Source organism: Danio rerio, chromosome 6 (assembly GCF_049306965.1).
Source record: "Danio rerio strain Tuebingen ecotype United States chromosome 6, GRCz12tu, whole genome shotgun sequence".
NCBI lineage: Eukaryota > Metazoa > Chordata > Actinopteri > Cypriniformes > Danionidae > Danio > Danio rerio.
This window is the reverse complement of record NC_133181.1, coordinates 4,505,416-4,530,713: the sequence shown is the minus strand read 5'-3', so window position 1 is coordinate 4,530,713 and position 25,298 is coordinate 4,505,416. Positions and strand designations below refer to the sequence as shown.

General features: G+C 37.1%; 1 protein-coding gene across 4 annotated transcripts in view; it reads right to left on the bottom strand.

Annotated features, from left to right (window-relative positions):
- Positions 1–1,077: 1,077 nt before the first annotated feature.
- The window catches only part of sp5b (Sp5 transcription factor b), an 86,255-nt gene continuing 62,034 nt past the window's right edge, over positions 1,078–25,298 (bottom strand). For 2 of the 4 annotated variants that reach the window (XM_073953587.1, XM_068221875.2), the window contains 2 exons: positions 4,067–4,304; positions 1,078–1,986 (listed from right to left, as the gene is read on the bottom strand). In XM_073953587.1, coding sequence (XP_073809688.1) covers positions 1,144–1,986; positions 4,067–4,099 — 876 coding nt within the window. In that variant the 5' untranslated portion in view covers positions 4,100–4,304 and the 3' untranslated portion in view covers positions 1,078–1,143. The remainder of the gene's footprint in view (positions 1,987–4,066; positions 4,305–25,298) is intronic. The other 2 variants (XM_073953586.1, XM_073953585.1) reach the window with 1 other exon arrangement.

The following is a 25,298-nucleotide window of genomic DNA, read 5'->3' as shown; positions in this document are numbered from 1 at the left end:
GTAAATGTATAATTAATAATAAATACAGAAATAACTCTGTAAAATAACAGAAAAAATGTAGGCCTACTGGCAAGTTGTTTGTACTGTAACATAAAACATCAACCCAGAAAATAGGACTCTATCACTTTAAACTATTAAAATGTTAATTAAAGTAAATTTTTGAAATAAATTTTCAATGTTTAAAGTTGTTAAAAGAAAGAACAACCCTCGATTGGGAGGGGATTTCCCCAGGATTTACGCCCATGGCATCATGGATGTGAAGCTGACAAATCTCCAGCAACTGCGTGATGCCATCATGTCAATAAATACCCAAATCTCTGAGGAATATTTCCAGTACCTTGTTGAATCTATGCCACAAAGGATTAAGGCAGGTCTTAAAGCAAAAGCAGGTCCAACCCAGTACTAGTAAAGTGTACCTTATAATGTGGCCGGTGAGTGTATAGTAATAATTAGTATCAGAAATAACTCTTTCGTCTCGTGAAGCAAAAAAAAAAAAAAAAAAAAAAAAAAAAAAAAAATATATATATATATATATATATATATATATATATATATATATATATATATATATATATATATATATATATATATATATATATATATACTATTAATAAGCATAAATGACCTACATGTGCAAACTGACTTTTTCACTGGGTTTTGATGAGACTTCTGAGGGTCTTCCGACACACTGTAATCTTAATAATAAAATGGCATTATGGCATTATGATCTCTGCTCTTTTAAAGTTGAAAATGCAACTATACAGTTTAACAAAGCGACTTTTATTGACAATTTAGTAGTTTGAAACAATGTAAATGTATAATTAATAATAAATACAGAAATAACTCTGTAAAATAACAGAAAATGTAGGCCTACTGGCAAGTTGTTTGTACTGTAACATAAAACACCAACCCAGAAAATAGGACTCTATCACTTTAAACTATTAAAAATGTTAATTAAAGTCAATTTTTAAAAGTACATTTTCAATGTTTAAAGTTGTTGAAAGAAAGAACAAGATTCCATAATAGAGTTCAAAAGCATAAATAAAAGGAGAAAACTAAAAACGTGAACCACAGATTTCATTCACAGCCTATTTATTTTAAAGCTCATACGACAACATCCAGTAAATGGTTACAGAAGTATATTTAAGATGCAAGAGTTTTGTTGATGTGATCCAGCATGGGAAAAAGCCCTCTGTTCTTCCTCATCAGGTGTGTCTTCAGGTGTTTGGCCAGGTGGTCACTGCGCATGAAGCGCTTGGAGCAGTCCGGGCAGGTGAATCGCTTTTCCCCGGTGTGTGTGCGCAGGTGTCGCTGGAGCTCATCCGAGCGCGTGAAACTTTTCCCGCAAAACATCCAGCTGCAGATGAAGGGCCTCTCCCCCGCGTGCCATCTCAGGTGCGCCTTCAGGTGAGATGTCTTTCCGTACACCTTCGCGCAGCCTGGTATGTGGCAGGCGTGCTGCTTTCTCCTGCCCGGCGTGTCGGCGTTTTTCTGGCAATTAGGACACATGCATCTCCGGCTTTGTCGTGACTTTGAGTTCAGCAGGATTTGGGACTGATAGTGGCCAAACTCTGGCTGACCCAAAATCCACCCACGTGTGAGCTGAAAATGCGCCGAGGAGTGATTGGCGGAGCTCCACCATTGGATGTCATCCCGTGCCAAATGTCTCTGCGCGTGCACGAGTCCGGTGTGTGTGGGTACGCAGGTTGAAATACATGAGGATGGGCAAGGCAACATCTTCAGGGGTGAACAGTCAAAGTGTTCGGTCAGTGGCATGTCCTGGTGTAAAGGAGGAATAGAGAAGGTTGATTGGGATAGATGAGTGGAGTCAGTACTTCTCCAGGGATGGAAGAGTTTATTTGGGGAAGCATATGGGATGTAGGACTCCATGGATTGGGATGCACGGCCAATGCGATTACAGGTGTCTTCCAGCAACATCAAGGGAGATGATTTGATGGATTCTGGAGTTGAGCTTGATGTTCGATCCTGAAATAAAACATAATCAATGCGTAAAATGTCTTACTCTGCAAGGTGGTGACCTGCAAACCTTATACCCAAAATCAAAGCTATAAATATTCTGGGTTGTTTTAACCGAATGTTGGGTGGGTCAAATATTGGAAAACCTACACTTAACATTGGGTTTTTCAGACTAAAGTGTTTCAGGAATTTCAATACAAAAGGAAAAAATGGCTTTTGTTTTGTTTTTGTTACATTAATATTGGATTAATATTTACATTTAGTCATTTAGCAGACGCTTTTATCCAAAGCGACTTACAAATAAGGACAAGGAAGCAATTTACACAACTATAAGAGCAACAATGAATAAGTGCTGTAGTCGAGTTTCAGGTGTGTAAAGTCTAAGAAGGAAAGCATTAGTAATTTATAATTTTTTTGTAGTTAGTTGAGGAGTCAGAGAGGTAGTTGCATATTAGTAAGGGAAGTGGAGACTAAATATTTGAGTTTTTAGTCGTTTCTTGAAGACAGCGAGTGACTCTGCCGTTCTGATGCAGTTAGGGAGTTCATTCCACCAACTGGTGAGATTGAGCGCGAGCGTTCGGGAAATCGTTTTCTTCCCTCTTTGGGATGGAACCAAGAGGCGACCTTCATTCACAGAACGCAAGTTTCTGGAGGGCCAATAGATCTGCAGAAGTGAGAGCAGATAAGAAGGGGAGCAGCCAGAAGTCGCTTTGTAAGCAAAAATCATTGCTTTAAATTTGATGCGAGCAGCAACTGGCAGCCAGTGCAAACGGATGAGCAGCGGAGTGACATGTGCTCTTTTAGGTTCGATTAAAGACCACTTGTGCTGCTGCATTCTGAAGCATCTGAAGAGGTTTGATAGAGTTAGCTGGAAGCCCGGCTAGTAGAGAGTTGCAATAGTCTAGTCTGGAAAGAACAAGAGCTTGAACAAGGAGTTGAGCTGCATGTTCAGATAGGAAGGGTCGAATCTTTCTGATCCCTTTACAGCCATATCCTGTACTGTTTTGTTGTCTGAGTGGCAGCCGTTTCAAACTAAAATGGTCCGGTGGTCAACTACAGTGGATATGCCAACACAATCTCACGGCAATTCGTAACTTTTTCATTTAGTGGCTAATTCATATGAATTCGTACGATCTAATTTGTACAATTTAGTACGATTTGCTTATCCCCCAATGACGGTTGGGGTTAGGGGTGGGGTCAGGTGGGGCCACGCCTCCTTTTTAAAATCGTACCATTTCGTACGACTGAACTCGTACGAATTCGTACGAATTAGCCACTAAACTGGCAAAACGTAAAATACTTATGTTTTCTCGTGAGATCAGGCTGGATATGCTGTAAAATTAAAAATAAAAACAAAATGTAAAAACTCTAAATTGTGGATTTTTTTTAACCCAAAGGATGCAAGAAATCACAGAAAAAACAAACAAACATTTTCTTTGGGTCTCAGGACTATAGTAGGCTAGTTGGCCTATTGAAATGAATAAGTTTACTTGATTCTTTACTGAAACTGAACCTGACTATCAGAAACATTTAGAAACATTTAGCCAATTTTCATTTTTATTATAGGCTTATTTTAATGTCTTAATATTCAAAATAGTTAAAATTAATTACAAAAGGTGTTTGTTTACTGTTGCTCTGTTTCTTTAAAACATTCAATTGATTAAAACCTTCCGAACTCTTTTAAATAGCCTACACTATAAAAAATTATATGAACAATTAGTGCTGACAGCATGTTTTTAGTTCATTGTAACTTATTAAACATGTTAATCACGTTCTAACTTCATTTTATCAGTTATGCAAGCAGTTTTAAGTCAGTTTCACATAGTAATATAAGTTCAATGGACTTAAAAGGTTAATTTGATTTAGCTTAAAAATGTAAGGCAACCAGGATTTTTTTTACAGTGTAGATAATTACAAAAAAATAAATAAACATTACAGCATCATTATAACAAACATACCAAAAATGTGAAAACTTGACTCAAAGTTTAATCAGCTTTTAGTAATTCATCGCTCAAAACCACATCAAATCCAACTCCTGAAATTACAAGTTAGCAAAGTTTATGTCAGAGATTGGCTGGTCTTTACGCACCTGAAGGAAAGCCTGCAGTGGGTCATGGTGCATTATGAGGGTCTGTCGATCCTTTAGTTCCCAAAAGAGAGGTAACTTGCGCCTCTTGAATCGCGGGAGAATGTTGGAGTAAAGTGAACACACGGGAGTTTGATCAGAACTCCAGCCAGTCAGAATGAAGAGTTGTGCCTTTGAAGATTACCGCTGTCCAATCATCAAAGCAGAACGAACAGCTCAAATCCGTCGAGTGTTTGCAGCTCTGGATCATAAAAGAACTGGTTATTTTTGAGGGGGGTGATTTTGGGGAGAGATGAAGGATGCAATTAATGAATTATTGCATCTGGATTAAGTGAAAGGATCAAAGAAGTATTACAAAGTGTGTTTGTCACTAAAGATATATTTGCAACATTTAAAACAGCAATTGTGGTTTAGGTCTTTTATGAAAATGTATTTTTTTGTCTCTGGATACTGCATAATTAAATTAATAAGTTGCAATTATACATTCATTTATTGCAGTCAAACAATGGAAAGGCAACCACTTTACATTTTAAATTAAACATACAAGTTCCAGGGATGAGGAAAATTAGCTTTTAAACAAACAAACAAAAATATATGAACATAAAACTACTGCTTGCCTATATATTACAATAATTAATTATGATTTATGCCCTGCATGTATATCTTTATCTATCAAGTTTAAACATTTTTTAAATTAAATATAATTTACAAATATTAATATATAACATAAATAATAATATACTTGGGCCATTTTTATTAATAATAAAATATGAATAAACAATTAAACTAAAGACAAAAACATAAAAATTAAGTAAATAATGCAATCACCCCCTCCCTAATAAATAAAAATATATGTAAAACATAAAAAACTAAACTTAAACTATAAAACAGTTCATTTTAAATTAATATAAAAATTATTAATTATTAATTATCTTATTATCAAGCTGTTATTGCTACTAACTTTCATTTAGTTGATTTTAACGCTAAAATATTTTACAAAGCTTATTTCTAAAAATATTTAAGCATTAAATTAAACTGAATATACCACATACACACACACACACACACACACACACACACACACACACACACACACACACACACACACACACACACACACACACACACACACATATCAATATATGTAAATAATTTAAATTGAAAGCATAAAATGTAAATAAATAAACTATTAATAACAACTACAAAAGCCTATCAACAATGATACTAAAATACCACAGGTACTGGATTGAACATATTTCTGAAATTCTAGAAATTTTAAATCATGATAAAATCTTTCAGTCTAATACACATTGCAGACAATACTTGTAGTGACTCTATTTTTTATTTAATTCTTAGCATTGACTTTAAAGCATATTAAAAAAAAATGTAGCATTAAATTAAACAATGTGCTACAAATATGTACTATATTTAAACTGAAAGTAGAACATGTAAAAAAACACCTATTAATAAAAACTAAAATAAAATAAAAGCTAATAAAAACTAAAATAAAATTCTTTAATTAATTAATAAATTTCTCAAAAAAATAAAAATTGTCTCATAATTCTGGCATTTAGCAAATGTAAATCATTTAGGTAATCCTCATGGACCTAAAATAGTAAACGTTTAGTATGATTTACCATTAAACATTAAAAAAAAAAAGGTTATAATGCTTTTTTTAGAGTGTGTGCAAACTCTTGGTTTCAACTGTAGGTATAAGTTATAAAGTGCAATTATAGCAAAACTATGGGTGGTATTTACAGATGGATGTACTATGAACATTATATACAGGTTGAATTAACTATGTACAGAGATTAACAATGATATTAAAACTACACTGGTATTGGACTGAACATGTTTCTGAAGTTCTATAAATTATAAATCATAATAAAATCTGTCAGTCTGATGTACAGTGCTCAATTCAATTCATCTTTATTTCTATAACTCTTTTACTATGTGGATTGTGTCAAAGGAGCTCCACACAGAAGATTATAGTAAATTGAAACAGTGTCAGTTCAGCTTTCAGAGTTGAAGTTCAGTTTAGTTCAGTTCAGTGTGGTTTAATTTTGTGCTCAGCATAATTGAGTACATCCCATTTTGATAATTAATATTTTTATTAATTTCTCAGTGAATATAGGCAATGTATTTTTGCGCATTTAAACAAAACACATTTATTAAACAGATATATTTATTAAAACAATATTTTAGTCACTAAACATATTTAGAAATTGAAAGATAATACAATTAAATTCAAGCTAAATATTGGAGAAATTAAAATTTCAAGCTACAAAATTTCAACAAAATTTTTCCATTTCTTTGCTTCTCTTGATTTTTCCTCTTTTTAAAATTTGCATTTAATATTTTTCTATAACATATAAATTTGGCTTTTCTAGTTTTTGGACCATTATCTTAAGTTATTTTTGTTAAATAAGCTCCAGATTTGGCTTCAGTACTGACTAATCTAATGTATATGCACAAATACAATATTGTATAGCTTCCTATTATTAATATGAATTTAAAAGACAGATTTGTGACGGGGTGTACTTATATGTTGAGCACTGCACATTGCAGACAATACTTGTAAAAAAAAAGTCTGTATTTTAAATTGAATTCTTAGCATTGACACTAACATTTGCCCCAATTTTAAAGTGAAATGACGCTACAGCACTTTAAAAAGCACAGCATGGAGACCTTTGAGCATTAAGGATCTGCGTGTGGGACGCTCAGGCCATTGAAAACCTCTTGAAGAGCTTACAACTACAGCAACATCTGTGGCTTTTCCACAACAAAGCACAACTCTGTTTCTTTACCGCACACAGCTTTGAAGTCGCACGGAAACAGAAAGCAGCCATTGTTCCCTCAGGCCTACATGAAGGCCCTCCAACTTGGGTCTCTTTAATTTAAAAGTTTCCCTCAGTAATGTGATCGTTCTCTCCTGTTTCCCTTGGTGAACCTTTGAGGTGAAGCCTGGTTTTGTCTTTTAAAGCAAGAGTTCTGGCACAGAGTTGTGGAGGAGTTTAGCGGTGGGTCATGAACCTGCTTATGCATGTGTGTGTGTGTGTTTCGCTTGTTCTGCTGTAAAACAATATCTGTGAATTAACAGTTTCGGTATTGTTTTCTGTTTATTTATGGTTGTGAATTGCATATGGCATGTTGATCTCTGCTTTGTTGACTTTTGATGTTGAATGTTCAACTCTACAGTTTAACAAAGTGACTTTTTATTGACACTTTAGTAGTTTGAAATGATGTAATGTATAAGAAATAATATATAAGCTCACACTGAAAAAGTTCCCCTATATACATTTTTGGAGAGCGTCAAATACGTCCCAGGAGCTACTTTTTTTATTTTTTTTTCTTGCAGTTTTCGCGAATCCACCAGAGGACGCTGTGTACTCTTTTTGAAATCCCAAATATCTCTTGCAAGTGTAATTTGTGCCTGCTGTTCTCACGTAAATCCACCAGAGGCCACTGTTGACTGACTGACTGACCGATCCACCCTCCTCCTTCCCTAAACCCAACCGACAGTGTTTTCAAAAGCAATCCAGAAAAAGAAAAGTCCTCGGCTGATTTTTACCACGTTTTCAGGTTTTACCACATTCTCACCCTGTTATTGTCTAGTTTATTATTTTTTTGTCTTTCCTGCTTTCTGGGACCGTTCTTCACCTGACTTGAACCCTGTCATCGTGGTCAACTCCTCTCTGCCTTTCAAGTCCGCCAACGTAAATGGCAGGCAAACTGGTAACAGTGGGAAAGACCCATTTCCAGTGAGCGTCAGTTCTGTGGGCACAAATGCCTTGTTGATGCCTTGATGACTCGATTTCTACTGCCACATTTGGATGGTCGGGTCAGAATAAGGTGTCAACAATATGAAAGCATGGATCCATCCTGCCTTGTATCAACGGTTCAGGTTGGTGGTGGTGGTGTAATAGTGTAAGGGAGATTTTCTTGGCACACTTTGGGCCCACTAGTACCACTTGAGCATCGTGTCAATGCCACAGCCATCGTGATTATTGTTACAGACCATGTCCATCCCTTTATGACCAGTGTACCCATCTTCTGATAGCTACTTCCAGCAGGATAACACCATGTCATAAAGCGTGAATCATCTCAGACTGGTTTCTTGAACATGACAATGAGTTCACTGTACTCAAATGGCCTCCACAGTCACATGATCTCATATCATGTCAATATGGAGCGAAATCCCTGAGGAATAATTCCAGTACCTTGTTAAATCTATGCCACGAAGGATTAAGGCAGGTCTGAAGGCAAAAGGGGGTCCAAAACGGTACTAGTAAGGTGTACCTAATAAAGTGGCCGATTAGTGTATATTAAAACAACAACAAAAACATGGTAATATTCCACATATGCCAAGACTGTAATACACACTTGAGTTTGTGTGCTTGGGTTGATTATGATGATGACGACCCCCTCAGCAGTCTTTATGATTTGACCAGCTAATATAGTTTACTTAGCACAAATAAAAACTGCTTAATAAAAGAATGAATTGTCTTCCCAAGGTAAACTAAATCTCTTTTTTGGACTCAAAAGTGACCTGAATGCTTGATTGAATGATCTGGACTGGAAGTCGAGGACAGCAGAACGCCCTCGGTCCTTCTGGTTGATGTTGCAAAATATGTTTAATCTGTAAAGCTGTAAAATCCTGGATTTCAATGCTAGCTCATAATCATCCAGCGTTCTACTTTACAATTCAGCTTTTGGACAACTCTTGGGCTGTTTGACCAGAGATGGTGACTTAAATATCTGGCTTAGAGAAACCAACTTAAACCGAGATGAAAGAAGCCCCAGTCTTTGTCATTTAGGGAAATCTTCTTAGCATCACAGCGACATGTTAGCATGATCCAGTGGTTTTATCGTCATGCAGGCACTGTCAGATTTGCACACAGGTAATCTTCTGGTTACACATACTAAAGCGTCACGTTCTTCTGAATGTCCCTCACCTGTCTGTGAGATATGAGGATATTCTCTGTCGTTTTCCTGCAAGATGTTCTTTAGTTCTGTTGCCATCAGCGTCTCTTTTTGACAAGAAGTGCAGATGCTGGTGCATGAGTTTTATCAGCCTCTGAATGCTGAAGTAAATCTGCAAGCGAATGTGTTTAAACCAGCTAAAAATAAACATCGATTAAGATTCCTTCAAAGTTTAAGAGTTACTTGGTTTTCAGCTATGCACAAATGAAATGATTTGGTTCAGAGCAGTGAGCTGTGAGTTTTAAAGAAAATGTGCAGTCTTATTATTGATTTCTAAAGTCAATGTAATGTTCAATGTTGTGTTGAACATTTCTGAGAATTATGGACAAAACAGACGTACTTATAGACAGCTGTGTTGCTGTGTTTATAAGTGCTGTCAAGATGCTTACATTTTAGATATGGTGATGGATCATCTGACACTCTACATCTCCTGGCCAATTGGGAAAACTAAACTGGCAGTAGTGTATGAGTGTGTGAATGATTGAGTAAGGATGTATCCCAGTACTGAGTGGCGACTGGAAGGGCATTCGCTGTGTAAAACATATGCTGGATAAGTTGGCGGTTCATTCTGCTGTGGCGATCCCTGATGAATAAAGGGACGAAGTTGAAGGAAAATTAAATATTACAACATTTTTAAATTAAATATTTTTTAATCAAATAAAACAACCTTTGCAAGAAACATTTTTCCAGTTTTTCCAGTGTCTAATTCAAATTTCTTCTCACCATTTAGTTCATTTATTCATCCATTTTCCTTTGGCTTATTTCCTTATTTATCAGGGGTCGCCACAGAGGAATGAACCGCCCACCATTTAGTTTTCAAATTTATTCTACAGAATTTCCTCTTCTCGGATGATTTCTTCAACCATCTGATCAGGATCTGCAGGTTTTTACACCAGAAAAATCTCCTTAGCGAAGACATTCAGAAATGCAAATTTCAACTTTGGTCAAGGCCATTTCTGCTGCTGTAATTAACATTGATTGTGTTCATCTAAACAGATTCTGTCCACGCTTCTCTATTACCACAATATGATCATTTTAGGACAGACCGTGTAATGTTTCAACATCGAACCCAAAATATTGTATCTCTTCAATCCAAACCCAAACCATTGTGTGCGTTCATTTCTGAGAGTGAATTTGGTACCGAAACTGAAGTAAAGGTATAAGCTGTCACCTTACATAGAAGTTAAGGATGCCTATATACTCTTTTTTTTTTTACGGTACCAATATAATTAGATATATAACATTAAAGGTACAATTGTAAACTCTTTAGGTGCTAATAGTTTAAGGTAAGATTAAAGAATCTTTAGGTACTAATACATAACTTTAAGGTTACCCATATGGATACTTTAGGGGCTAATATATGACTTTATACTACCAGTAAGGACACTTTATGAGTCAACATAGAACTTTAAACTTCCAGTATGGACACTTTAGGGGCTAATAAATATTTTTTTAATTACTTTGTAGACTCCTTATGTGCTAATATATACATTTAAGGTACCAGTATGGGCCCTTTAGGTGCTAATAACTTTAGGGTACCATCATAGACTCTTTAAGTGCTTAAGGGTTACCCGTACTCTTTAGGGGCTAATAACTTTAAGGTGTCAGTGTGGACTCTTTAGGGGCTAATATATAACTTTAAACCACCTGTGTCGACTATTATTGTGCTAACATCAAAATTTGAGGTACCGGTATGGACCATTTAGGTGCTAATGACTTTAAAGTACCCTTATAGGCTCTTTAGGTGCTAATATATAACTTTAAACTACCAGTACGGACATTTTAGGTGCTAATATATAACTTTAAACTACCGGTATGGACCCTTTAGGTGGTTATAACTTTAAAGTACCATTGTAGACTCTTTAGGTGCTAATATATAACTTTAAACTACCAGTACGGACACTTTAGGTGCTAACATATAACTTTAAGGTCATGGACTCTTTGGGAGCTAATAACTTTATATAGATTCTTTAGGTGCTACAAGTTTAAGGTTACCTATATGAACAATTTAGGGGATAATATATAACTTTAAGCCATCTGTGTGGACTCTTTATTTGCTAATCTAAAAAATTAAGGTACCAGTATGGACCCTTTAGATGCTAATAACTTTAAGGTACTATGATAGACCCTTTAAGTGCTGATATATAACTTTAAGGTTACCCGTACACTTTAGTGGCTAATATAAAACTTTTAACAACCGGTATGGACACTTTAGGGGCTAATATGAAACTTTTAACTACCTGTGTGGACTCTTTATGTGCTATTTAAGGTACCGGTATAGACACGTTGGTGCTAAAAACTTAAAGATATTATTACAGACTCTTTGGATGCTAATACTGTATATAACTTTAAGGTCACAAGTAAATACTCTTTGGGGGCTAATAACTTTAAGGTATAGATTCCCTAGGTGCTAATATAACTTTAAGGTCACCCATATAAACAATTTAGGGGCTAATATATAACTTTAAACTACCAGTATGGACACTGTAGGGGCTAAAATAGAACTTTAAACTACCAGCATGAACGCTTTGGTGCTAATCATTTTAAGGTACCAATATGGATCCTTTAGGTGCTAACATAGAAGTTCAAAATTGTAACTTTTTAAATGGTAGCGTGACAGCTTTTGTACCTTTTTGTTTCTGCGAGAATATGCATGTGGTTTTAAACCAGCGCTCTCTATGTTGACATTTACCAAGTGCATGAAGCTAATTGGCCTAGAACTCTTCTGACTCGTCTGTGTCCGATCCGCTCTAATAACCATTATAAATAATTACAGACTAGACTCAATGTTGTCGTCACTGCTTTCTCTCTCTCTCTTTCTCTCTCGCTTAAACTGAAGGTCTGATGTAAACTGGGTCACTCTCACACCCTGGAGTGCATGTAGAAAATGTTCAGTCTATTAACGGGCATCTTCCTCCCCAGGCTCTCCTGACCCGATAACATGCTTTTTTAATTGTCATGCCTATGAGCTCCAGCATTTGCGGTAAAAAAAGAAATAATATTTTCCTGTGAAGAAAACAGCCTATGTAGTCCAGTGCTCCAATTACCAGAGGCTTCCCTTTTGTTTACATTTGAATAAGACTACATTACAATGTGGATCTTACCACCCGCTTTGAATGTTATCGCTCAGTTGAATGGGCGTTATCAGTGGTTATCAGCTGATAGATATGGGTCAGTAGGGACCTTCTGTGCCTACTGGTAGGCTGCTATCATCCATCCACATGGTTAATCAGCTCTAGATCTGTTTTTACAGTACTATGATGGTTATGTAACGTACTTTCGGACAATAGATTTTCATTGGCTAAAATTTGGTACATCTCCAATTTCAACACTCTTTTAGATTCCCATTGTATATAACTTTAAACTACCAGCATGGATGTTTTAGGGGCTAATATATAGCTTTAAACTACCTGCATGGATGTTTTAGGGGCTAATATATAGCTTTAAACTACCAGCATGGATGTTTTAGGGGCTAATATATAGCTTTAAACTACCTGCATGGATATTTTAGGGGCTAATATATAACTTTAAACTACCAGCATGGATGTTTTAGGGGCTAATATATAGCTTTAAACTACCAGCATGGATGTTTTAGGGGCTAATATATAGCTTTAAACTACCTACATGGATATTTTAGGGGCTAATATATAACTTTAAACTACCAGCATGGATGTTTTAGGGGCTAATATATAGCTTTAAACTACCTGCATGGATATTTTAGGAGCTAATATATAACTTTAAACTACCAGCATGGATGTTTTAGGGGCTAATATATAGCTTTAAACTACCAGCATGGATGTTTTAGGGGCTAATATATAGCTTTAAACTACCAGCATGGATGTTTTAGGGGCTAATATATAGCTTTAAACTACCAGCATGGATGTTTTAGGCGCTAATATATAGCTTTAAACTACCAGCATGGATGTTTTAGGGGCTAATATATAGCTTTAAACTACCTGCATGGATGTTTTAGGGGCTAATATATAGCTTTAAACTACCAGCATGGATGTTTTAGGGGCTAATATATAGCTTTAAACTACCTGCATGGATGTTTTAGGGGCTAATATATAGCTTTAAACTACCAGCATGGATGTTTTAGGGGCTAATATATAGCTTTAAACTACCTGCATGGATATTTTAGGGGCTAATATATAACTTTAAACTACCAGCATGGATGTTTTAGGGGCTCATATATAGCTTTAAACTACCAGCATGGATGTTTTAGGGGCTAATATATAGCTTTAAACTACCAGCATGGATGTTTTAGGGGCTAATATATAGCTTTAAACTACCTACATGGATATTTTAGGGGCTAATATATAACTTTAAACTACCTACATGGATATTTTAGGGGCTAATATATAACTTTAAACTACCAGCATGGATGTTTTAGGGGCTAATATATAGCTTTAAACTACCAGCATGGATGTTTTAGGGGCTAATATATAGCTTTAAACTACCAGCATGGATGTTTTAGGCGCTAATATATAGCTTTAAACTACCAGCATGGATGTTTTAGGGGCTAATATATAGCTTTAAACTACCAGCATGGATGTTTTAGGGGCTAATATATAGCTTTAAACTACCTACATGGATATTTTAGGGGCTAATAGATAACTTTAAACTACCAGCATGGATGTTTTAGGGGCTAATATATAGCTTTAAACTACCAGCATGGATGTTTTAGGGGCTAATATATAGCTTTAAACTACCAGCATGGATGTTTTAGGGGCTAATATATAGCTTTAAACTACCAGCATGGATGTTTTAGGGGCTAATATATAGCTTTAAACTACCTGCCTGCCTGCCTGCCTGCCTGCCTGCCTACCTACCTACCTACCTACCTACCTACCTACCTACATACATACATACATACATACATACACACTTTAAACTATCAGTATTGACTCTTTATGTGCTACTGGTAGGCTCAGAAGGCTGTTATTATCCATCCACATGGTCAATTAGCTATGCTCATAGAGAAGACTTCAGATCCAGATCTATTTTTACATTACTGTGATGGTTGGGTTTAGTGTTGGGGTAGGCGTTAATCAAATACAATTAATGGGAAATTTAATAAATAATATAAATAATTCTTGTCAACTTTCGTCTGCAGCCGTATGTGATATAGATGATTAAGCATGTATGGATGATAATCCTAGAGCTATTCTAGTGCGTATTCTTGCAGAAGGCCACTACTGGCCCATATCTATCAGTGTGAACCGGTAACTTATCCAGCATATGTTTTACGCAGCGATTTCCCTTCCAGCCGCAACCCAGTACTGGAAAACACCCATACACACTCATTCACACACATACACTACGGCCAATTTAGTAAATCAATTCACGCATGTGTTTGGACTGTGGGGGAAACTGGAGCACCCAGAGAAAACATGCAAACTCCGCACGGAAATGCCAACTGACCCAGCTGGGAATCGAACCAGGGACCTTTTTGCTGTGAGGCGACAGTGCTAACCACTATGTTGCTGAAAACAAACAGATAAAATCAAGCACCAACTGCATTTCCAGCCTCCATGAGATAATGATTTCATTAACCTACTGCTAATCTAAGCCAAGAAAGAATTGTGCATGTTTCTAAACAAGCCACCTTTTGAACTGAATATCAATCAAATTCAGAGCAGCACAGCATCAGCTGTCTGACCCTCACTGAACATCTGCTTCATGCAACATTATGCAGAAGTGTTCAAATAGTCTGACTGACTGATTTATAATTGAGTGTGATTAAAAAAATCATCTTCTAGTTGTTTGAGTTCAATAGATTAATTTAGAAACATTAAACATTTAAAAGTTAATCCAAACTTACAGCAATGACATGCATCAGTGCATCATAGTTTTAGGTCTGTTGCACATTAAGCTCTTTAAAGAAGGATTTGCTCTCGGAAATGTTTTTCACTTTCATTATTAAAGCACTGAGTTGGCTAATACATCAAGTTATATTTACTTCTAAAGCAAAAATCAAATGCTGGAAACATTATTGAAGTAAAGCAGGAAGAAAACTCTGGTGTTGGAAAGTTTTTAAATAGTGAAACAAATAGAAGTTCAACTGTAAAGCAGCTCAAAATAGGCAATATTGTCATTATTTGGCTCAAATGTGAAATAAAATGCTTAATTGTTATTGGCAAATCCAGAGAACCAATAATAACAACAGCTTTAAAGTGGTCTCTGTATTGTCAACATGTTTTGTTAATAAAAAGGATTAATAACCTAATTGTAATTGTGATCTCACGAGGAAACATAATTATTTTACGTTTTGTCAGTTTAGTGGCTAACTCGTACAAGCTCCGTCGTGCAAAAATGTACGATTTTAAAAAGGAGGTGTGTCACCCAACCCCAACCCTAACCGTCATTGGGTGATGAGCAAATCATACTAAAATGTACGAATTAGACCGTACGAATCCATACGAATTACTAAATCAAAAAGTTATGAATTGCCATGAGATTGTAAATAAACACAATTTTTTACTATACATTACTATAGTATTATTGCATGTGGCATGGTTCAAAAACACTGGTATTTACTATACATCACTATAGTATTATTGCATGTGGCATGGTTCAAAAACACTGGTATTTACTATACATCACTATAGTATTTTTGCATGTGGCATGGTTCAAAAATACTTTACTATGCATTACTATAGTATTTTTGCATGTGGCATGGTTCAAAAATACTTTACTATGCATTACTATAGTATTTTTGCATGTGGCATGGTTCAAAAATACTTTACTATGCATTACTATAGTATTTTGCATGTGGCATGGTTCAAAAATACTTTACTATGCATTACTATAGTATTTTGCATGTGGCATGGTTCAAAAATACTTTACTATGCATTACTATAGTATTTTTGCATGTGGCATGGTTCAAAAATACTTTACTATGCATTACTATAGTATTTTGCATGTGGCATGGTTCAAAAATACTTTACTATGCATTACTATAGTATTTTTGCATGTGGCATGGTTCAAAAACGCTTTACTATGCATTACTATAGTATTATTGCATGTGGCATGGTTCAAAAACACTGGTATTTACTATACATCACTATAGTATTTTTGCATGTGGCATGGTTCAAAAATACTTCACTATGCATTACTATAGTATTTTTGCATGTGGCTTGGTTCAAAAACGCTTTACTATGCATTACTATAGTATTTTTGCATGTGGCATGGTTCAAAAACGCTTTACTATGCATTACTATAGTATTATTGCATGTGGCATGGTTCAAAAACGCTGGTATTTACTATACATTACCATAGTATTTTTGCATGTGGCATGGTTCAAAAATACTTCACTATGCATTACTATAGTATTTTTGCATGTGGCTTGGTTCAAAAACGCTTTACTATGCATTACTATAGTATTTTTGCATGTGGCATGGTTCAAAAATACTTTACTATGCATTACTATAGTATTTTTGCATGTGGCATGGTTCAAAAACGCTTTACTATGCATTACTATAGTATTTTTGCATGTGGCATGGTTCAAAAATACTTTACTATGCATTACTATAGTATTTCTGCATGTGGCATGGTTCAAAAACGCTGATATTTACTATACATTACCATAGAATTTTTGCATGTGGCATTGTTCAAAAACGCTTTACTATGCATTACTATAGTATTTCTGCATGTGGCATGGTTTAAAAACACTAGTATTTGCTATAATTACTATAGTATTTTTCCCATATGGGTGACATTGACTAACTAATGGGACTTTACTGTATAAATTCAAATGTCCACAAATACATATAGACAGGCGCTGCATATTCCAGTATTCTCTTTCTTTTTGTCTGTGTTCTCATGTGCACATTGTGTCTGTGATTCAGCATGATATTCTCCTTCATCATCCATTAACCCTGAGTGTCCCGCGGGACGCGTGAGGTTAAGGGTCCCGAGTGCCTCTTTAAGCAGCTGCTCTTGGGGAGTCAGATCCTCCATTCATCCTACGTCTCACCAGAGACGCTCATTTTCTGCCCTGCGGCCAATCACTGCACTGCTGCTCAACTGGCTATTCATAACTGTGTATTCTGTGTATTTTAGCCCAGTAGAATTTGCATATAATCTGAAATCTCACTGCAATGCACGTCTCTTCTAAAGGAGGCGCCTGCTGATAATGAAGAAACAACGGGATCAATAATCCCATTACTAATCCACATTTTTACCTACGGTTCATTAACTTCTGAAATGGAAAAATGTCACTGAATTTCATCTTCAGGGTCTGTTCATAATTTTTTCACGGTTATAAAGAGGAAGAAAACCCAAACCTGTAGTCTGCCTTCAGGGGCAGCAGAAACAGTTATTGAAGACCAATAGTCAGTAACAAACTCATTTAACTTTTGGCAGAACCTAACACTGTGCAAAATAATTTACTGTACTCCACTGAAATGGATATACAATTGTATAATTTAGTAGAGTCAGAGAAGAGAGGTGCTGGTAAAGCACAGATATAGTGCATATATTGCTTTTGTGTTTTATCCGATGCCCCAAACATCTATGCTATAGTTAATCAGAATTTGCACATAATACACAATAGTGTACACTACCTGACAAAAGTCTTGTCATTGATCCCAGTTGTAAGAGCAAAAAATAATAACTTGACTTCTAGTTGATCATTTAGAAAAGTGGCAGAAGGTGGATTTTTCTGATGAATCACCTGTTGAACTGCATCACAATCATCACAAATACTGCAGAAGACCTACTGGAACCCACATAGACCCAATTTTCTCACAGAAATCAGTCAAGTTTGGTGAAGGAAAAATCATGGTTTGGAGTTACATTCAGTATGGGGGCGTGCGAGAGATCTGCAGAGTGGATGATCAACATCAACAGCCTGAGGTATCAAGACATTTGTGCTGCCCATTACATTACAAACCACAAGAGAGGCAAATTCTCCAGCAGGATAGCGCTCCTTCTCATACTTCAGCCTCCACATCAAAGCTCCTGAGAGCAAAGAAGGTCAAGGTGCTCCAGGATTGGCCAGCCCAGTCACCAAACATGAACATTGTTGAGCATGTCATGGGTAAGATGAAGGAGGAGGCATTAAAGATAAATCCAAAAAATCTTAATGAACTCTGGGAGTCCTGCAGGAACGCTTTCTTTGCCATTCCAGATGACTTTATTAATCAGTGATTTGAGTCATTGCAGAGATTGTCGGCAGCTAGCTCTCTGCAACTCTCACACGAAGCTAAGCAGGGCTGCGTCCGGTCAGTACCTGGATGGGAGACCACATGGGAAAGCTAGGTTGCTGCCGGAAGTAGTGTTAGTGAGGCCAGCAGGGGGTGCTCAACCTGCGGCCTGTGTGGGTCCTAATGCCCCAGTATAGTGACGGGGACTCTATACTGCTCAGTGAGCGCCGTCTTTCGGATGAGATGTTAAACCGAGGTCCCGACTCTATGTGGTCATTAAAAATCCCACGATGTACTTTGAAAAAAAGAGTAGGGGTTTAACCCCAGCATCCTGGCCAAATCTGCCCACTGGCCTCTGTCCATCATGGCCTCCTGACCCTCCCCAGATCATAATTAGCTTCATCACAGCTTCTCCTCTCCACTAATCAGCTGGTGGGTGGTGTGCGGTCTGGCACAAAATGACTGCCGTCGCGCCATCCAGGTGGATGCTGCACACTGGTGGTGGATTAGGTGGTTCCCCCCCATTATGTAAAGCGCTTTGAGTGCCCAGAAAAGCGCTATATAAATGTAAGGAATTATTATTATTATTATTATTATTATATATAGTACTATATGGAGAGATATATAGTAACACTTTATTTACGTCTATAAATTACTTTTTTCCATATGAGCCCAGCACATCCCTTCCAGGATTCATCCCAAAGTTATAAAGGGTTTTTTCTGTGATACTAATTTCCCCAAAATAACGAGTTTTCATTGATTTTGTTTTCTCTGGGTGTTTTATGCGATTCAGATCTTGATAACAGTGATTTTATTACCGTGTTGTATTGGTGTGGTGGTGTTGTTTAGCATTGTGAGAGATGGACGGCAGGTTTCAGGCAATCTGACGATCACTGGACAGAAACACACTCATGGAGAGCAGTGTGTGTGTGTGTGTGTGTGGCATATTGATAATAACACTGAGGTTATAGACGGGACGCGGCCCGGCTGTTTAATTCATCACAAGCCACAGACGAATGAGCCACTAACGGGAATAAATGAGTCAATTACAGGAGATGCGCTGTGTGCTTGTGCTTCACCTGCCTGATGTTTTCATTATAAATAATGGAATAACCACCCTGTGTCTTTCAATATGTTACAGTCCTAGTAATGAACGGAGAGAGAGAGCAAACAAACGCTGCTATCCTGTATCACACCAGGAATGATCATCTGCATGTCATGTTTCACTTGTTAGATTGGAAATTAGACAAGTTTTCTTCTAAAAGGACAATCTCTGGCTTGACATACAGCGGAAGCTGGTAACCTCCTGAGCAATAGAAAGGATCGTACAGCAAATAAAGAAGTAAGGAAATGGCATAGATTTAAGTCAAAATGCAATACAAATGATTTGAAATGCATTGCAAATCACTGCACATCATCAACTTATGTTTTTGAAATCATTCTGCAAGATTAAATATGCATGTGAAGTGCAGGGGAGGGCAATGCGGTGGCTCAGTCGTTAGAACTGTCAAATAACAGCAAGAAGGTCACTGGTTTGAGCCCCGGCTAGGCCAGTTGGCATTTCTGTGTGGAGTTTGAATGTTCTCCCATGTTGGCGTGGGTTTCCTCCAGGTGCTTCGGTTTCCCCCACAGCCCAAACAGATGCGGTGTAGATTAATTGAATAAGCTAAATTGGCCATAGTGTAGTGTGAATGTGAGCGCATGGATGTTTTCCAGTACTGGGTTGCAGCTGGAAGGGCATGCGTTGTGTAAATCAAATACTACATAAGTTGGCGGTTCATTCCACTGTGGCGACCACTAATAAATAAGGATCTAAGTCGAAGGAAAATGAATGAATGAATGAATGAATAATGTACAGGGCACATTTGAAAGCTTTAAGCGAATATTTCAATAAATTTTGGTTATTTCATAAGTAATATGATACATAAAATCAATACAATTAATTAAATCAACGTGATTAATGTCTTACAAAGGGACTTATTGCCTTTAATTGAGTATTTTCTACAGTTAAATATCAAATTATGAGCCATCCTTTTAATACTTTTTTTCCCAATATTCCCAATATTATTCTGGGGTCGGCACAGCGGAATGAACCACCAACTTATCCAGCATTTACTGAATAAATATAATATTGTACTTGATATATTTAAAGTGCAGTTTAAAACTTATACTTTAAGGGTTTTTAGGAAAGTTAGGTTAATTATGCCAGTCATTGGACAACAGTATTTTTTGTGTAGACAACTAAAAGAAGAAGAACAATAACAGTTTCTTAATGGGAAATTACTCTTAATGTTATTCCAGCCAAACTAAAAGACATTAGAAAGCATAATTGGAAATTATACAGTAATATTTACTTGCTGTGTTAAACTGGATCTTTTGGTCTTACTTAGTAAAATAAAAGTTTAGTTTAATAAAAGCTTGAAGTGAAGATTTCAAACATTTTTGGTTATTTCATAAGTAATATGATATATAATACACAAAAGCATTACAATTATTTAAATCAACGTGATTAATGTGTTTAAAAGGCGCTTATTGCCTTTTATTGAGTATTTTTTACAGTTAAATATCAAATTATGAGCCCTCCTTTTAATACTTTTTTTCCAATATTTCCCCAAGTGTTCTTCAATGCAGAGAAACATTGTTCAACACATTTTTAAACATAATAGATTTAATATTAGCTCTTACTAATAACTAATTTCCATTGCCATGATGACAGTAAATATAATATTCTACTTGTTATATTTAGTTTAAAATGCTATTTAAAGGCGTAACTAGGTTAACTAAAGAAAAGTTAGGTTACTTATGCAAGTCATTGACAACAGAATTAAATTAATCAAAACAACAACTACAATAATTTCTCAATGGGAAATTATTCCTAATTAATAACATTGATGTTTGCAGTTTGTGTAAAATAGTTAGCAAGAAATATTTACTTGCTGTGTTAAACTGGATCATTTGGTCCTACTCAGCAAAATTCACCTTCAATATTCCCTTCATATATTTACATTTACCTAAAGGGGCACCTATTTTGCCCCTTTTTACACTATGTACAATAAGTCTCTAATGTTCCTAGTGTGTGTGTGTGTGTGTGTTTGTGTGTGTGTGTGTGTGTGTGTGTGTGTGTTTGTGTGTTTGTGTGTGTGTGTGTGTGAAGTTTCTGCTAAAAATAAGGTTTTATAACTCTTTGAAACTGACCCTTTTATGCTTTGATCCTAATTGTGTTGTTTTGGTGACTGTAGCTTTAGATTTAAATCAGATTGTTTTTTTTTTTTATAAGAGGGCAGAGCTACAAATCCCTATCAGCATAGTGGCAGGTTCAAAAACAAGACTGACGTCCTATGATAATGAGGGAGAGATGGTGACTAGTGGGCGGGGCTTTCCCCCTCTGATGACACGTACAAAAGGAAAATGTCAATCAAGGTGTTTCATCAGTCTGTTTTAATCAAGTGTGATTTTACAAAATAAAATCAATACATTTTTACTATTAGAAGCAAGGCTATATTCACAGATTGTAGCCACACAAATGTGTTTAAACCCTTATAAAAAAGATTTTTGCATTATGGGTCCCCTTTAAAATATTTGCAGAAAAGAATATCAGCTGCAGCCCTGTAATGAGCTGAGCTGGTTTTGAAGAGCTGTCAGGCTCTGTTAAGTCACACACATCATGTCCATCCATCTTCATCTCTGCTGGCAGGTGACTGACAGGTCAGACAATTATTAGCTTGACTGGGTGTTCATGTGCATCACAAAACCTGCAAAGCATGATGGGCTGAGCTCTAAAAGTTCTCAACACACACCTCAAGAAAGTTCTGTACATTCATTAGCTTATAAAAACAAAAAAGAGGCAATTTAGAGGAAAATGAGGGTGAATAACCTGATTTCTATAGCACATGTCTTTGTACTGTCTGGGAAACCAGAAACCCAACATGGGGAGAACAAGCACGCAGAAATGCCAACAGGCCCAACCGGTGACTCGAACCAGCAACCTTCTTGCTGTGAGGTGACAGTGCTAAATACTTAGCCACCATGATGCCCGCCCTCACAGCTTTACCATAATATTAGATTGTTTTTATCTATTATATAGAGCATTACATCACCAGACTCAAACCTAAGCACTTCACATCCCAAGTATGACACCGTACCACCGTACACCGTGAGCTACTGAGCAAACTGACCATGGCTGAAAAGTCCATATGGAGAAAAGCAGGCAAACACGTTCAAATATAAATCACAGAAGCTTCTAAAGAGATAGTTCATCTCAAAATGAAGATTTACTTACTATTTGCTTTCCTTCAAGTGGTTCCAACATTAGTTTATTTTTCTTTTAAACACAAAAGACGATATTCTGATGAAAGCTGAAACGTGTAACCATTGACTTTCATAGTGGGAAAAACAAACACTATGGAAGTCTATTCTTACAGGTTTCCAAATTTCCTCAAAATACCTTTATTTGTGTTCGCAGAAGATAAAAACTCAATGTCACGATCACCAGCGACCCAGCCTGTGCAGATCTCTGGTAAACACACAGTATTGCATACAAATCCTCTATTATATGGACTACAACATCCAGTCATGCACTGCACACACACACCGGTTCCTAATCCTGGCTGATTGCTAACTCACACACGCTCTAAGACTGATTAGATCAGGGGTCTCAAACTCGCGGCCTGCGGGCCATTTGCGGCCCTCAGTGCAATATTTTGTGGCCCGCACCAACCGAGAGAGAGCGCTCTCCGCTCCGCTGATTCTATCCGTACACAGCGGTCACTGGCATTCCCCTGCCCGCCGTGTAAACAAAGAGGCGGGGATGCCGGTGACGTCACCACACACCCCGCCCCTTTGTTAGACGCTGTGCCAGCGGGAACTCGCGCCGGCCAGAACCAAGGTAAGCTGTTCCCGCCCCTGCCTGCCACTTAGCTACCTATCTGCAGCCTGCCACCTATCTAGCTACAGCCTGCATCTTATATATATTATAGGTAGATACAGACTGATGTGACTGGAGTGGGTTGGGGGTGTTTTATTTATACATATATACGCCTTTTTTTTTAGGTGAGGGAATGGAAGTTTTGAGTGAGTCTAGACAGGTCTAGACTTAATGATGATCATCTTCAAGCCATACTGAGGGTCTCAACTGCTTCCGCTCTAAAGCCAAATGTGGTTCAGATTTGTGAGAAGAAGCGCTGTCAAGTCTCTGGCAGCAAGAAGTAGGCAAAAGATGCCATGTTCAGAAGAACTGTTCATAATCTTCACTCAATGTTCTATTAATGTTCAGGACACTTCATGTTCAGAAGAAATAATTACAACTGTTAATAATGACATTTGAGGACTTTTTTTTTGTGAAATCCCTTATGCGGCCCAGCCTCACCCAGACTTTGCCTCCTGCGGCCCCCAGGTAAATTGAGTTTGAGACCCCTGGATTAGATGGACTATTTATACAATCACATTAACACACAGACTTTTCTTGTTGAGTGTCTCGTTGAACTGATTGTTAACATTACGATGTGTTTTCCTTGCCTTGCTGTGTTGTGTTTGATCCTTGCTTTGTTTTGTTTGTTTATTCCTGTCTGCTGCCTGCCTTTTGACCAACCTGCCTGTTTATGACTATGACTCTGGAGTTCCCCTATGCATCGGTTTGCTCCTGTGTTGACCATTGCTTGCCTGACCTTCTCTGCATAAATAAACTTTCACATTACACTCTAGCAGGATTGGAACCAAAGAATAATGAGTACATGACAGAATTTTCGTTTTTGGGTGAACAAATCCTTATCTGCACTGATTCTAAACAGCAATCTGTTGTAACAGTTCAAATGTATTTACTCTCACTTTTATTAGTATATTTTAAAGCATATCTCATCCAAAAAAAAGGTCAAATTTATTTTTGAGTTTCTTTCTTCTGTTGAACCCAAAGTTAAGTAGGTTATGTAGCTAAAACCCATTGAATTCCATAGTTTTTTTTTACTCTACAGAAGTTTATTCATTCATTCATTTTTCTTTGGCTTAAGGCTGATTTATACTTCTGCGTCAAGCGCACGGGTATGCTACGGCACAACCTACCCTCGCCATGGCCATCGCTGACGCGCACCTCTCAAATGTAACTGACCGTTGCAACGTCATGTACGATGCAAAGCACAAGCTCTGTGATTGGTCAGCTTGGTATTGCTGATGAATGTAGGACCAATAGCCACACGAGTCGGAGTTGGAGCGACTGTTTACAAGTGTGGAGCCCAGTGAAGGAGCTCTGGATGGAAAGTTTTGTTTTGTGTTTACTTCATGTTTAAAGTTGTTGCACGTCCGCCGGTTCCTGCCTTAAAATGAGTGACATTGAACCACTTGAACATTAAGGAAGCGTTCAGAAAAAAAAGAAACACCAGCGAAGAAACTCGACTCAGAGGAACATAAACACCTCACTGCCAGCTAGCGTTTTAGAAGTGTTATTGCAGAGTGCACAGAAGGATGAATGCACAGCTACGCGCGTTGCATGCGCCGTGGGTCATGCCGATCACTTGACGCAGAAGTATAAACCAGGCTTTAGTCTCTATTTCAGAGGTCGCTCTTAACTTGAACCAATGACCTCTTTGCTGTGAGACGACGTGCTAACCGCTGAGCCACCATGCTTCCCTTCTATGCGAAAGTAACCAGAATTCTTCAATAATTTTTTTTCATGCTCAACAGAAGAAACTCCTAAAGGTAAAAACCACATGAGAAAGAATAAATAATGAGGTTTTTTTCTATTCTTGTGTGAACTATCCCTTTAATGCGGAACAGAAGTGTAAGGAAACTAACTTTTGAAAGGTAAAGTGCACAAGTGACCATTGGGCGAACTTTCGCTTTAACTGGTTCCTGGAAACAATAAACATTCACACAGACTGAGAAAGACAGAAGCGAGAGGAAAAAGCCAAAGAGCGAGCGGTGATAAATGACCTGGAGTGGCAGTGGCGGTGACAGATAGAAGCTGTTAACAGGAGCTCAGAATTAGTCTCTGTCATAAACCTGGGCCCTCATTAGAGAAACGGACAGCAGAGGGACAAGCCAAGGATTTCTCAAACACCTAATAATGTGAACGAACAATGACCTGCTGAGACTGACCAATGAGGACAAGACAA